This window comes from Otolemur garnettii, unplaced genomic scaffold (genome assembly GCF_000181295.1).
Source record: "Otolemur garnettii isolate 467f Iridium unplaced genomic scaffold, OtoGar3 scaffold00140, whole genome shotgun sequence".
In the NCBI taxonomy this organism is placed as follows: domain Eukaryota; kingdom Metazoa; phylum Chordata; class Mammalia; order Primates; family Galagidae; genus Otolemur; species Otolemur garnettii.
Genome location: NW_003852535.1, coordinates 2540496 through 2555585, shown reverse-complemented (window position 1 = coordinate 2555585; position 15090 = coordinate 2540496). Strand labels below are relative to the sequence as shown.

Here is a 15090-nt window from a genome sequence, read left to right as displayed (position 1 = left end):
GTTTTAAATCAATACAGAATGGATCTTGTGAAGGGGGTAACTAGCGTTTCAAGTTGAGTGGGTTAACAGATGAGAGATGGCGCCTGTGGCTCAGTGAGTAGTGCGCCAACCCCATACACCGAGGGTGGTAGGTTCAAACCCAGCCCCGGCCAAACTGCAATAAATAAAAAAGCCCAAGAGCTGGAGGTTGCTGTGAGCTGTGACGCCATGGCACTTTACCGAGGGCTACAAAATGAGACTGTCTTAAAAAAAAAAAAAAAAGATTAGATTCAAAGGAGTCAACTGCTGTGAACAATTCAAGAAGTGGAGCTAAGAATTTTGGACTTCATCCCTTGGGTGGCCAAGAGAACGTCTGCCACTGTTGATGAAGGTATGATGCCAGGTAAAAGTTTACACCTGCCCCACTAATGTTTTGGTTCTGAGAGGATCTGTGAAATCTTAATCCACAGCCTCTCCTGAGACCTAAACAAAGACCAGGCCACAAACCACACGGCTACATATGGACGCACTTCCGGTTGGGCCCAGTGAACGCGCAGCCTCTAAAAGCACCCGCTGCAAAGGGCCTGCGCATGCGCACGCACACGCACACAGATAGCGTTCAGCGACGAAGCCAGGTAGCGCGCTTGGGGGAAATCCCCATGCAAGTCTCGGCGTCTAGTTTCGGGCTTCTCACGGTAGTGGGAGAGTGATGGCAGGAGCAAGGGGGTTCTCGTTAGTGGGCTGCGCTCCAAAAGTTACCGAGTCTCCTGGAACACAATAGGCTTCGGGTGTAAACTCCGATGGACGGTGCCTGAAAGAAGCTGCCAGGGATGGCGGAATTTTGGAGAATTAGGCTCGCGCTCTGACGTCCACTCGGGGGCAGCAGAGGGGGTGATAGAGGGAGGGGCTACAGGGGCGGGACCTGGGGCAAGAGCGGGTCTCCCGGGCCAAACCAGGCTGATCTTCGGCTGAGGGCGGAGCCCGAGCTGGTGGTGGCCGGGTCGGGACCCGGGCAGACCTGCCCGGAGCGCTTGGGAGGCGGGGCCCGAGCCTGGTGGGCAGGCTTCTAGAGCCCAGGGGACAGAGGGAGGAGCTGCGCGGAGTCCCAAGAGGTACGCAGGGAGAAGAGCCCTCCCCGATCCTCTAGGCTAGGCCGCGCCTCCCTCTTGTCAGTCCCAACCAGGTCCCATAGTGACCTCCAGTGACCCTCTCATGATCCTTCTCACACGCCGAGTGATCGCATCATGCTCACGGCTCACCAGTTCCAAATCCTTATCTCCAGCCCAGACCTTGCCCCTGCATGCCAGCCCAGGAACATCACTCTAGCATCCCTCAGGCCCCCTACATTCAGCCTATTCCAAATGACCTCAGCCATTCCCAGCCTGGCCCCCCTTTCCCTTGTCAGCCATGCCTTGCAACCCTCCAGGGGATCCAGCCTGAAACCTAACCACTATTGTGGATGCCACCTCTTCTCTCTTAGCAATTTACATCCAATCCCTCATGAGGTCCTGGAAAATCTGCCCACTTCTCCCCATTGTCACTGCTATCACCTAGTTAAGTCACCACTACCCCTGCTGCTACAGCCTTCTTCCTGGCCTCCCTGCAGCCAAAGAGACCTGACACTCCTCTCACACCATCACTCTCCCTTTAACCACGAGCCATATGGCCAGATCCCAGTTCTCTGTAGACACACACTTGAGAGTGACCACAGCCTTCCACATTGTTCATGAGGGCTGGTCACTGCCCAGAAAAACTGGCAGGCAATCTTAAGAATTGCTAATCCAGGATCCCTAGTGCACCCTTCACAACCCCTCTGTTCCAGCTCCATCTTCTTTGACTCTGGGTTCCTGCTTGTGCCCTGACTCCAGTCCAATCTTACCACTGGTCTTACCAAGATACCTTTGATGTCTCTGCCCGGTGAACTTCTCAACCTTCAAAACTCAGGCCTCATGTTACCTCCCCCAGGAAGCCTTCCTGATGCCCAGATGCTCTGTTTCTCAGAGCCTAGCTCATCCTGCCAGCACTTAACAGACCCAGGGCCTAGGTCTCAGCAGTGAGCTTCAACCAGCCTGGAGAAGGGGCTGGCATAGGTATGTGATGATGTTGGGCAAGTAAGTTTTCTCTCTGGGCCTCCAGTCCAAAAAACAAAGAGTTTAGACAAAATCTAAGTTTGGACCTTATGATGCGTTTCATGGGAAAGGTGGTGGGCTGGTGAACAGAGAGGAAGGTCAAGGGCCAATATATCGTAGGACATGGAACACTCCCCCTCCACTAGGCACATGGAACACTCCCCCTCCACTGGGCAACAAGCAGAGGACCTGCTGCCTCTGGGGTCAGGACCTGTAGGATGTGGCCAGGTAGTTAAGGGAATTCCAGGATTGAGAGCTCAATAGTCAGGACAGCAAATATAGTCAGGACAACAATGCTTGAACTGGGGGCAGGGCCATCGTAGGCACGGCCAGGCTCTCCTTGACCACCAAGCTTCTCCTTCCTCTTCCCTGCAGTCCACCCACTATTCATCTGTCCCTTAAGGAGTGGTGCTAAGACTTAGAGAACAAGTAGTGTAGGTGTAGGGTATGGCCACCTGCTTCCAAATGAAACCAAATAAATGTTTGTGGGAGAGAAGCCCAGGGATGGCCAAATTTCAGAGACACACTCAGTGAGTTCCAGCTCAACTCTGAGCCAGTGTCCCCAGGGCCTATCCTAACTGGTCCAGGGAGCATGGCTGGGGCCTCTGGGGACAGAATCCCTTCCCTGTCATGTCTTGAACACATGTACAGATACAAATAGCAGTGGCTTCTTTACTCCCTGAAGTCCCTTTTCTCTGAAGAATATTTACAAACAGGGACAGGGTGGGGGTAGCTTCCACCACCAAAGAATGGGGTAAGGGAGTGGGGGGCAGTGCTAAGAAACGCTTCCGCGCAGGGAAAGAATTCCTGAGGAGGGCCAAGGGCTCAGGATGATGCTGGAGCCCTGAAAAGCCCAGGTGGTTCCAAGCAGTTCCACCACTAGGCTGAGTCTGGATGTGATGGCTCAGGCCAAGTCGGTAGTGGGTGAGCCCAGTTGCTTAGAGGCCAGGAGCAGGCGAGTGGCTGCGCTCTCCGACTCAGCCTGTAGCCGCCGGTTGTTGTGCCTCAGGCTCCGTACCTCCTCCTCCAGGGCTGCCCTGTCTGCCTTCTCCTGGGGTGGGCAAGGAGGGAGGGAGGTGTCAAAGCAGCTGGCCCTTTTTCAGGGACAGCCCTGTGACTCCCCACATCCCCAGTCCATCCTTCACCTTCTGCAGATCTTCCTGCAGTTTCCTGAGCATGGACTCCAAGTGAGAGACCTTCTCCGACAGGCTCCCAGATTCTGTCCTGAGGATAAGGGGGTCAGGACTCAGTAGGACCAAAGCAGGGGCAGCACCACAGCCCCCCAGTTTCACCTCAATGAGAGGGGCCCACCCTGTCTCCTCAGACTGACACATAACAAGCTGAGCCCAGATAATGGTCAGATGGTGCTCAACTCTAGAGCAAAGGCAGGAAGGGGGTTCACGTTGGCATGGGAAAAGGCCTTACTCAGCATCAGACTTTGGAGTTCCCTTGGAGTCTCCACTCTCTGGGATGGGCTGTCCTGTGGGGGAAGAGGGCCCATGTAGTCAGGTCAGAAAGGGGAAAAGAGCACTGTCCTAGGTCCCACCCCCAGCACCTGGTAGCCTTACCCTCCCTGGACAGTGACTCCAGAATGGTGTTGCAAGTGGAGGCAATCTCCGAGATAGACTGCCATTCATCCTCCAGAGTCTCGCTGCCTGCCTGTGACATGACTGTAGGCACAAAGAGTGGGCTCAGATCAGGCAGCCAGGAGCACTGCCTGCTCTTCCCCTAGACCTTCCCTACTGTGGACTCACTCTTGCTGATGGAGTTCCGCAGAGACAAGGTTCGTGGCAGAAAGGAGGCCCTCAGCTCTGGGGCCGGGTCATCCTTGTCTTCAGAACCACTGAGATGGTTAGGCCCATCCTGAGGGACAGAAGTGGATGTGGGTTCAGTGATACCTATTGTCACCACTGTGCCATTGGACTCTAGAGCCTTGTTTCTGCTCACCTGGGTGGGGTGTGTCTCCCTATCAGCACCAGGTGTCAATGACTTGGCTGTGGTGGCCAAGAGGAGGTCTGGGGTGGTGTTGGGCAGGACTGGGGCCTCATCTGACAGGGAGCTAGGGAGAGCAGAGGGGTGCTCAGAACCAGAAGCTGTCGTCAGAGGCCTGGAGGAGAGGGAAGGCCAAGAGTATGCACCTGTGGGATGAGGGCGAATTCTGGCTGTGCAGGAACTCAGTCCGCTCCTCAGCCAGATCCTGAGGCCCTGGAGGGCCACTGCCATCTTGCAGGCACAGATGTAGCAGCTGCTTTGTGACAGGCAGCAGGACCACCCTTGGTGCTTCCTCCTGAGCTGGTTCTGGGTCCCCTGGCTCTGGGGCCCCTCGCCGGCTGGGCTCCTGCAGAGACAGCTGGTACAGCTCCGAAAAGCTCCTGGTTGGGGAGGGGCAGGGTCAGGCAGGAATTCCCAGTTCCCTAGCCTACTGCATCACCAGCCCCACCCTCAACTGCTCCTCAACTGTGGTGACAACAGTGAAAACTGTTTGTCTGGTTACTGGCCTTTCTTTTCTTTTTTTTTTTTGGAGACAGAGTCTCACTTTGTTGCCCTCAGTAGAGTGCTGTGGCATCACAGCTCACAGCAACCTCCAGCTCTTAGGCTTTAGGTGATTCTCTTGCCTCAGCCTCCCAAGTAGCTGGGACTACAGGCGCCCTCCAAAATGCCCAGCTATTTTTTGTTGCAGTTTGGCTGGGGCCAGGTTTGAACCCTCCACCTTCGGTATATGGGGCCGGTGCCCTACTCAATGAGCCACAGGTGCTGCCCTTACTGGCCATTTTTTGAAGCCATAGTTCAAATTCCAGTGCTACTCCTGTGTATCCTGAACAAATCACTCTGAACATCAATTTCTCCCTCTGTGAAATGGGGATAAAGTGCTGACCTCATAGCATGCTGTGAGGGTTCAGATAACAACACAGATACATAACTTTGCATCCAAAAACTTTGTCAGGAACCAAATTCAGTCCTTTTCTTTTTTTAAGCAGATGTGCCTGTTTCTGTACTCCTATGAGCTAAAAATGGTTTTTATATTTTAACTAGTTGAAAGAAATCAAAAGACTATTCAGTGAAATTTCAATTGAAATTTCAGTGTCCATAAGCAAAGTTTTAGTGGAACACAGCTACACTTACTCATTTACCTACAAGGACAGAGTAGTTGCGGCAAAGACCAGAAAGTCTATATTATTGTAATATTTACTACCTGGTCCATCACAAAAATAGTTTGTCTACATATGGTTTAGCATAATAAGGAATCCATAGTGTGTATGTTGGGGTGGGGGCGGGAAGGCAGGGACTAAAACTAAAAAAAAAAGGGAATGGAATTTCACTGATCTTTTGAGCAGTGAAAACAACGTGTTTAACAGGTTGCATTCTATATATGAAGAAAGTGCAATTTAGAGAAATTAAAAGACAGGGGATTCTACCACAAAAGGTAAAGACTTTCACACGGGATTCTGGAGAAAAAGCTGCTGGCGACACGAGAGGCACAGGCGGGGTGGTGGTCACTGCCCGGCCCTCCCACGTCCCCAGCACGCTGACCTGCGGGGCCGCCCGCTGTCGTCGGGGGGCAGGACGGTGACGCAGACCTTGGGCGCTGAGCGCAGCAACTGGGCAGCAGCCTCGGGACCGAGGCTGGGCAGCGTCTGGCCGCACACGCGCAGCAGACGCGCCCCGGGACGCAGCCCTGCCGTCTCGGCGAACGTGAAGCGCTCCACATGAGTGACGAAGCCCTCGGCGTCCACCTCGAAGCCCAGGCGACCTTGGCCGTCGCGGGGCAGTGCCAGCTCGCGGGTCTCACAGCCCCTGCTCACCAGCTGCGGGGGCAGAGTAGGGAGTGGGCGGGCCTGACCAGAGGCGGGGCCTCCTCAGCACCGCCCCCGGACTCCGCCCCAGGCGGCACAGATGTTTCCACCGTGGCGAGGGAAGCATTAGCAGCCCACCCGACAGAGGAAGATCTGAAGCTTTGAGATCAGAAAATCTCAAAATCTTGCCCGAGGGCCACCAGTGCTAACTCTGCTAAACTCTCAGGCTGGCTTTGCCCCCACTCGACTTTCCCTTTCGCAGGAGGGGTGGCAGGAAAGAGGGATTCCAAAGGCAGCTGTCCCTGACTCTCGGTGAGGATTGGGCGGCAAGTGCCCAGGCATCCCGCGCTTACTCCCGAGATTCCGTTTCCTACTCAAGCTCACCTGTAGGCGCGCCACCACCTCTCCCACCGCTTGGCCCGGAGGACCGTCGAACCGCAGGGTAATCGCCTCTCCGCGTCCGTGGTACAGGTCGAGCTGCAGCTCGGAGAAGGTCCAGGCTAGCACGTCGCGACAGGCACAGTTAAAGACTACGCGGCCGTCGCGCGGCGCCACCAACACAAAAGCTTCGGCCGAGATGCCCAGTAGGCAGGGCACCTCGGTGCCATCGGGGCCTCCAGCCTCGGCCCCGGCTGCGACCCGCGCCCCGGGCGCTGCGCGCACACCCCACACCAGCGAGCCCGCCGCCTGCAGCTCAGCGCCCTGGCTCCGAGGAGGTGCTCGGCGCCTCCCGCCCAGGGAAGGCAGGCCGAAGCGCGAAGCCGAGTCCAGCGACGTAGTGGTCACTTCATTCGTGGCCAAGTCCTGCAAATACTGCTGGCGAGTGCGCGTGGCCATGGCATGGAACTGGCGTGCGTGCCCGGCCGCCTGTTCGCCATTGAGCGCCTTGGCCAGCAGGAAAGCCCGGAAGTCTGCGTTGGCTGCAAAGGGGCCTCCGCCACGGGGCAGGGCTGGCCCAAAGGCCGGGGTGTCCTGAGTGCGGCTCACTGCCACCCTGCGGGTAGAGATGCCATAGTGAGGGGCAGCTAGGCTCAGTGCCCACGGAAGACCTGAGTCCATCCAGGCGCCCACCTGTAAGAGGTATGTGGGGTGCAGGGGGCATGCGCCCGCACCACTAGGAACACGTGCTGGAAGTGGGAGCGGATGGTAGTGGGGCAGAAGGGCTTACTGCCAGGTTCCTGGAACACGATGGTCACAATGTCGTTGCCGATATGGCGTTTGCGCAGGAGCTGGGGGACAGATGAGGGGCATCAGGGGAGCCATGAGTTCCCCAGGTCCCTCTCATTCAGGCAGGGCAAAGCCAAGGTGCCAATGGCTTCCCACCTGCCCAGATGAAGGCCTGGGGGTGTTTGTCTTTGGGAGGGGGCCATCAGAGCAGAGGGTTGTTGGGGTCAACAGAGTTCAGGCCAACCAAGGCTCAAGTACTGTACACCTACACAGCCCTCTCAAAGATTCCTGGGACCCCACTCCCATCTTCCTCCTTCACACCTGCTGCTGGTTGTTAGGGGTATAAGGCAGCATCGTAGACACATGGAACATGATCTCGTGGTCCTGGTACGTGGTGTAGAGGGAGTGTGTGCCCGTGGAATCCGCTGTGGTTGGGGACACAGAGGGAAAACAAGAGGAATCTGGGTGGCTTGAACCTGCCATTCCTGCCTGCCCCAATCAGCAGATGGCCAACCTCTCATGCCACCAGCCAATGCCCAGCCCACAAGATCCAAGGGCCTCAGCCTTGGCTGCCTCTTTCCCCTCCCCACACAGGCTCCAGCACATGCTAGGGCACAGGGGTGTCAGGATTCGGTGGTGAAGTAGAATAAAGACAGAAATGAGAAGTAGTTCAGAGGGAGGCAGAGGACAGGTGTCCCAGAAAAAGACAGATGTTGGCCCACACACAAGTGTGTGGCATGCTGACAGAGTGGAATTTAGGCAAGAAGTGTTCAGTCACACACCTCCCAGGGGTGCTGGGGTCCTTCCTTTCAACCAGGGAGGTAGGGGTACCCTTCTTTCTCCCCATCTCAAAGGCTAGGTTGCTGGAACTTGTCCCATAAAGGAATGGTACCCACAAACCACCTTGGCCCCAGCTCAGGTAATTCTGACTCCTCCTCTTAGTCCATAGCTTTGCCCTTGCACCCCTGACTCATGTCCTCAGCTTACCCAAAGAACTCTCCAGTTCCCAGCCACAGCCCAAGACAAAATGCACAAGAGTGACAAGGCGGTTAGTTTTAACCAAAGAAGCCTACCCTTAACTTGGGTCTGTCCCCATCCCACCAGCCCCCTGGGCCTCACTTTTGGTGTCCAGCTGGGCCCGGTAATTCTCAAAGCCTTTGAGCCGCACCACATCACCCAGCAAGGTGAGGAATTGCATGAAGGCAGATCCTGCATCCTGGTTGTTATACATCTCCTCCTCTGAGCCTTGGCCTGCCCGGCAGTACAGGATGCCCACTTTGCGCTGGAAGCTCAGCTGGAGAAGGGGGTGGGCAGAAAGCATAGGCCTCAGGCCTCTGCCAGCCCCACCCCCACTATGTCACAGAGAATGAACAGGACAATGGCCCAAGGACTGGGTTGCCTCAATGTGTGGCCCTGAGCACCAGCCCTCTAAGCTTGCCTGTTGAGTATAGTCTGTCCTGCTCCTGGTGCTCAGCAGGGGAGTAGAGAAGGTCACAGGTAGGAAGGGATGGATGGGAGGGGTGTGATTCTCATGTTTCAAAAGAGGAGATGATTCACAGAAAGGACCCTGCACACAGTGTACTTGCTCCCAGTAAATGTTCCCATTGTCATTCTTATCTCAAGGCTAGACTGTCCTCCCCACCCTTGAATCTGAGGCACCCCCACCCCAACTTCTGCAGACTTTGAGCCACCTCTGCCCCCCTCTGTTCTGTTTCTGTGTCCTCTCTGCTCCCAGCTCCCTTCTGTGGATAACCATGCACAGCTCAGGGTACTCTGAACCCATTCAAACAACCCAGGTTTCCCTCCAGCTCTCACCTCCCTTCCTCATAGCTAAGCTTGTCTATACTCAGTCCCCATTTCAATTTCATCCCTCCCAACCCTCTGTAGCCCACAAATGTGGCCCCCTCTTGGCCATAGTTAGCACTGGGGACAAATGGAATCTAGATTTGAGGCCCCAGGGATTCCCCCCGCTTCTGCCTGGGCCTCTTCACCCACTTTATTGCAGCTCTTCCCCACCTCAGTGGCTGCAGCAGCCACCTCCATGGAACAATACCTCCATCTCTGCCTTAAGCCCAGACCCTCCCCTCCCAAACTCCATAGCTGTTTCTCTAGCTTCCTAGATGTCCTTGTCTGGCACCTAGGCACCTCATCTTCTTGATATGACTCCCTCACTCTACTTGTCTTTCATAAAAACACCACTCCCGGCTTGGTGCCTGTGGCTCAAGTGGCTAGGGTGCCAGCCACATACACCTAAGGTGGTGGGTTTAAATCCAGCCTGGGCCTGCCAAAACAACAATGACGGCTGCAACCAAAAAATAGCCGGGCATTGTGGCGGGCACCTGTGGTCCCAGCTGCTTGGGAGGCTGAGGCAGGAGACTCGCTTGAGCCCAGGAATTGGAGGTTGCGGTGAGCTGTGATGCCACTGCACTCTGCCCGGGGGATAGCTTGATGCTCTGTCTCAGAAAAACAAACAAACAAACAAAAAAAAAAAAAACCCACCACTCCCAGTGGCTGGGCAGCTAGAAGAGCTCAACACTCCATACTCTCTAATCAGTTACAGGGCCACCCATTCTGCCCCTGACACTGTTGCTACCATGTCTAGCCTTGACAACTGCAAGAATCTTCCACTTGACCCCCTGCACTCTAGTCCCCATGCTGCAACCAGTGGGCTACTATACCTCTCAGGTGTGCTTTGAATCCTTCCATGGCTCCCCAGTGCCCATGGGGACAAATGCAAATTTCTCCCCATCCCATGCTATCCCACCAAGCCCTATTCCAGCCACACTGAACTGTCCAAATGTGACACACTTTCAGTCTCTAAACCTTTACACAAGTTGTTTTGCCCAGAAAACCCTGCTCAACCCTGTCTACCTAGAAAACACTGGCTTATCTGGGCTTGAGCTCTTATGTTTCTTTTGTGCTGGGAACTCTGGCTGAGGAAGGGCCATCACCACTGCCTTTGTGACCCCAAGGAGCCCTTGATACCGCCCTTTGGCTATTATCCTGCTTCTGTATTTCAACAATTCTGTGGGTCTCCCTCTACTACCCAGCTATGAGCTACTCAAATACCTGGTCTGGACCTATCCCCAGCTGCCAGTCTGGGGGCTGGCACCAAGAAGGTGTGAGGAAATGTTTGTTGAATGACTGATGGGTTGAATGAAACTGAGGAGGAGACTCAGCCAGTGGGCAGCTTTCTATAGAGTAGGGAATAACTTCCAACTGGCCTTATGTCCCAGAGTACACTGGGCAACTCCAAGAAGCAGTTAGCACCACTCATCTGGCCTCCTCATGAGTTTTTAAAGGGCAGACTCTGATTTAATAGGCCTGGGGTGTGGCTCCAGAATCTTCATTTCTGACAAGCTCCCAGATGATGTGGGTGCTGCTGGTCTACAGACCTCACTTTGAGAATCAAGGTTCTAGATGACTTCTGATGCCTTCTATCTGAAAAACTAGGGGTCACTGCCCATCCCACGGTCAGGGTCAGAGCTAGGGGGTTGAGAGCTAGGCACCCTGGATTCAGACCAGGTCTAGCTATAAGGCTGGGGGCTCCCTGGCCACTCACCACTTGCTCATCCAGTGTGAGCAGCGTGCGAGGCACCTTGGGTGAAGCCGAGCCTAGGCGCAGACAGGTCGGACTCAACCTTGGTGCCACGTGCTCCAGAAGCTTCCTTGGGGACAGGCCCCGAGGGGGCCCCGGTGGCAATGCATCCTCCGAGATGGTGCCACGGAGGGTCCGGAGCTGAGGATGGAGAGTAGGGGAGCTCAGAATCCATACAAGGTGCAGGAAAGGCAACCCACGGCCTGAACCAATGACCCCAGCCCACCTGTGTGGTCCGCACGATGACACGGTAGCTGTTCAGGGTGCCCCCTCCACTGCCTTCCTTCTCTTCCCGCCGCAGGCTCACTGCCACTGGGCCCAGCACCTCGTCCAGCCCAAAGAAGTTCTGGTGTTCTAAGGGGTCAGGCTGTGAATGATCAGTCCCACCCAGGCAGTCCTGCCCACACCACCATGCCCATCATTAAGTACGCATGAGGCTCCAACTTACCACCAAGTGTAGGGCCTAGGCTGAGCCCTGCCCCCTCTGTATCCCCACCCATATCACTTACCCACCCAGAACTAGAACCAGGGCCCTGTTTCTAGGCCTAAATCCATCCTGCCTCAGTGCTGCCCACCACACCCACATTCTCCCTTCCTGGTCCTGAAGCCCTTTCTTGGCAGCAATGCTGAGAACCAAGAATCCCAGGTGCAGGGCTCTCAGGCCTGAGTCTTCACCTCACAGGAATGTAGACAGGAAATAAACCCCTATCCTGAAAGGTTATGATGATGAACCAGATGGAGGCAGAGGTATTCCCCGGCTGGGGGCGACAGGCCAGGGTTGGACTTAAAGAGGGGTCCAGAAGGACCCCAGCTCAGCTCCTGATCTTTCTTATGGCTAGGGACTTTAGAGGGAAAGAATAGTTGATGAATTCTACTGTGTGTACTACAGTGACAGGGACCTCTGCCCCAGATCTTCCTGTCCCACTTTGGGCCTGCGTTCCCCTCACCTTTGCCATAGAAGTACTTGCGGTAGTAGCCAGCACCCAGGTCTGCATGCTCCAAGCTGTAGGCTGAGGTTCGGTTCTGTGGCTCCTCCAGGATAGACACAGCCGCATTGGGCAGCGTGGGGGGTACAGGTGGAGGTGATGGTCCACCCAAGCCTAGCTCACCCTCACCCCCAAGCTCACACACAAAGCCAGGGGCCCCAAGCAGCAGGTCTGAGCTCACAGCCTGGTCCTCAGCTGAAGCCAGTGTCCCAGAGCTGGCCTCAGTATGGCCCCCCATCCCTCGTGGCCTTGGAGCCCAATCAAAGAGCAGGCTCTGTACATCATAGTGGGCAAACCATCGGGGCTCAAGCACTGTCGGGAAAGCAGGCTCGGGTTCCTCTGCTGGCAATCCTAGAAGTGCTAGCGGGTCAGTGAACAGACGTGTAGAAGCTGTAGCAGGGCGGCCAGCCTCTTCATGGCTGTGGGCGCGGGCACGGGGACTGGCTGGCGTGGGGGGCCTGGCCTCGCCTGCATCGCTGCCACTACGCAGGAGTGGGCCTCGGGCTGTCCTCGGCTCAAAGGTGTGTGGTGTCAGTGGAGGCCGTGCTGGCTGGCGCAGCTTTCGGGCGAAGAGGTCATCTGTGGGTGCAGGGGCCATGCCCCGCCGAGGGCTGCCCACACCACCAGCCCACATGGGCACGCTCTGCCAGCCTTACTTTCCAGGGCCCGGGCCGCATTGGCGGGCACAGGTGGTTAGTGCCCAACCAGTTGGCCAAGATTGTGGCAGCGGTTCCTGCCCTGAAAGAGGAGGGGGCTACTTAGAGGGACCTGGGGAGAAAACAGGAACCCAGGCCCCCAGCCCGGTCTTCCACCACCCGTTTGGCTTCCGGCCCCATCCGAGACCATCAAAGCTGCTTCCGCTTTCCTGGCCACTTCCTTGTCTGCCTAGGGCTGAGGTTTCCAGCCCCCTCCCCGGCTTATCTGGGCTGAGCCAGGGGCTGGGTTATTGCACCTTGGCCCTGAGGGCCCTGGCACCTGGGCAACCCGGGGGCTGACAGTGTCTCCTGGTTCCCACCCACACAACTTGGCCTTGGCTTGGGCTCGGGGTAAGGGTCCTGCAAAGGCCTAGCCCAACTGTACAGACAGCTTATCTCTGGAGGGACGGAAAACCCATTTGGCCACTGGTGTCTGGGTCTTGCCTACTTGACAAAGGGAGGACGTCCTGTCCCCAGAGACCTTCCTCCCTGCCCCTCCCACTTCCTTCAGGGTCCCTGGGGAGCTAAGCACCCAGAGGCCTGGTCTCAATGCCCTAGTCCTCACAGCCTCCATACCTCAAGGACATAAGGGTTCCCAGGGAATAGTGGCAGCGCAGCAGGAATGACATGAAGACTTCCTTCAGCACAGGAAATGGCCCCAATTCTGGGCCCAGCTCCCACCCCAGCCCCCACATCCTGAGAAAGGTGCTGGGGTCACACCAGCTCAGTCATGGGACCCAAGTCACCTTGACTTCAAGGACAGGCCCAGGCCCACTATTTTGCAGGCTGCTATGCCTGTGCCTGGGGAAAGAGAGGAAGTCATACTGACCCAGCCCCATTGCTGGAATTGGAAGCCCTACTGACTTCTGCCTTCTTGGTCTCACTGATGTGGACAGGAGGGCTGAACTCCAAGTGACAGGAGATCAAAGTGCAATGCTGTTGCCTGAACCAATTCCATCAGAGCTAGGATCTCAGCTTGGTCTGTCAGTCTCCAGGGCCTAAACTGAGTTGCACCTGCCCACTGCTGTGTGCTTAGGTATAGAATGAGTGGGGGTTGGACTGAGGCTGAAGATCTCACAGGATGTAAAACTGAGACACTCAAGGCCCCGGGGTCCTGTTTACTGCGGAAATGTGACAAAGCCAGAGGCAGATGCTAAAGGTGGGGTGAGAACTTGAGGGGAAACCATGCCATGGTAAGCCCTGGATAGAGCAGTCAGCCAGGACAGAGAGTTGAGCACCCTCCACTGGGGTACAAGTATGTGAGGTTGGCCTCTGTGCATCATCTAATGGCATCACGTGGAGCTGGGCTCCATGTTCCCCTTGGCTGGGGCCTCAAGAACCAAGCAAACGTAGGCCTCCCTAGCTCTGGAAGCATCCTACCTTGGTTTCTCCTAGGATAAGTTCTGATGCTGACTTTGAACTGCTGTTTTCTCATCTCTAAAACAGGGTTAAATATTTCTGTCCCCTCTAAAGACTGTTGGGACGTTGAAAGGAGTGAAGCAAGTGTGCTTAGCCATATGTGTGCTTGGCAGATCCAGACCCTGGTCCCATATGCCAACCTCTGGACACATGCATGCTTGAGCCCAGACCCTGGTGTGGGAGGGTGGGGGAAAGAGGTCATGAGGGGAGTCTATGCAGGCCCTGCTCCATATAAGATGTGGTCTGCATGCTGTGGGTTAGCTCTGTTAATGTGTGTGTGCCCAGCTCGGGAGCTGCCTCTTGTTCTGGCCCAGCCTTGGAGGGTGTTCTTCGGCTCTACTCTCCACCCTGCAGCTTCACACAGGGTCCATTGAGGCCGGAACATTCCTCACGGCCTGTGTCACTGGGGGGGCTGCCCCACCCCCACAGATCCGGAAGGCCTGGCCGGCCCAGGAGGAGGCGCTGGCCGCTTCCCAGCACATCTGGAGGTCATGACCCCATTTCTGCTGCTAGGGGGCGCGACAGATGTTTCCTCCCAGGCCAGGCCAGAGACTGGGGGTGGTGTGCAAAAGCTGGGGAGGAGACAGAGCAGTAAGAAGGGGAGCCCCCCACACATTTGGCAGCATGGGCAGTCGCCAGCGCCGCCGAGAAGAGCCAGTAGCTGCCGCATCCACTCAGGTCACTAGCCCGGCTAGGCCATCTCGCAGAGGAGGGGACAGGAGTGGGGAGCCAGAGGCAGAGGACTGGACAAATTGACTCCGGACTGAGCTGGAGTCCGGAGGTTGGGAGTGTGCAGGCGGCGAACTTGGCGAGGAACCACACCATGCACACACACCACCAGGGCCCACGGCTGGACAACCTTCTCCCCTGTCCGGCCGAACAGCGGTGCCTCCCGTACCCCCCCCCCAGTACCTCTGGGGCTCCCGCCCGACCGCCGCCTCCCGCGCTGGGGTCCCGCGGCTGCTCTCCCGCTAACGCTCCGGGCGCCGGCTCCGCCTGGGGGCGGAGCCTTTCCGGGGGCGGGGCCTCCTCAGAGGGGCGGGGCCAGCCGGGAGTCCGCCGCCGCGGGCGGGGATTCCGGTTCCAGGCCTGGAGGTGGTCAGCCCATCCCAAGGCAAGCTTAGCCCTGGCGAGCCCTCGGGCCTCCAGGGGCCACAATGACTTACTTCGGTCGAGCCTCCAGCTGCCACACTGACTCTCTCAGGCCGTTTCCTGGGCTGAGAAATTAGTAAAGTGTACCTGCTCTACAGACCATACAGGAGAGCTAGAGGAGTGTCCTGCTGTGTTTGGCATACAGGTGTTCAGGAACTGTGACTATTACAT

The 15090-nt window shown here is 56.5% G+C and overlaps 1 protein-coding gene across 3 annotated transcripts; it reads right to left on the bottom strand.

Moving 5' to 3' along the window:
* Nucleotides 1-2754: 2754 nt before the first annotated feature.
* On the bottom strand, nucleotides 2755-14765 carry SIPA1 (signal-induced proliferation-associated 1). Of its 3 annotated transcripts, none has more exons than XM_023518469.1 (16): nucleotides 14680-14765; nucleotides 11615-12391; nucleotides 10894-11021; nucleotides 10632-10808; nucleotides 8189-8363; nucleotides 7391-7494; nucleotides 6974-7131; nucleotides 6287-6896; nucleotides 5640-5914; nucleotides 4247-4480; nucleotides 4056-4167; nucleotides 3863-3971; nucleotides 3677-3778; nucleotides 3534-3588; nucleotides 3254-3332; nucleotides 2755-3159 (listed from the first exon to the last, which is right to left on the bottom strand). In XM_023518469.1, exons 2-16 carry the CDS (start codon nucleotides 12285-12287, stop codon nucleotides 3013-3015), a joined length of 3138 nt encoding a protein of 1045 aa, XP_023374237.1. In that variant the 5' UTR covers nucleotides 12288-12391; nucleotides 14680-14765; the 3' UTR covers nucleotides 2755-3012. The 3 variants fall into 3 exon arrangements, with proteins under 3 accessions (XP_023374237.1, XP_012666133.1, XP_023374238.1); XM_012810679.2 differs by lacking the exon at nucleotides 14680-14765 and adding an exon at nucleotides 12925-14438; XM_023518470.1 differs by lacking the exon at nucleotides 14680-14765 and having other exon boundaries at nucleotides 10894-11034; nucleotides 11615-11664.
* Between the last annotated feature and the right edge of the window lie 325 nt (nucleotides 14766-15090).

What these genes read in the sequence shown, in the direction of transcription:
- SIPA1 (XM_023518469.1), bottom strand. Translation starts at nt 12,287, where the DNA reads ATGTGGGCTGGTGGTGTGGGCAGCCCTCGGCGGGGCATGGCCCCTGCA. An exon ending in CCCCTAACAACCAGCAGCAG is followed by an intron (nt 7,132 to 7,390) that starts GTGTGAAGGAGG and finishes TCTGTCCCCCAG; the next exon opens with CTCCTGCGCAAACGCCATAT. An exon ending in AATTCGCCCTCATCCCACAG is followed by an intron (nt 4,168 to 4,246) that starts GTGCATACTCTT and finishes TGCTCTCCCTAG; the next exon opens with CTCCCTGTCAGATGAGGCCC.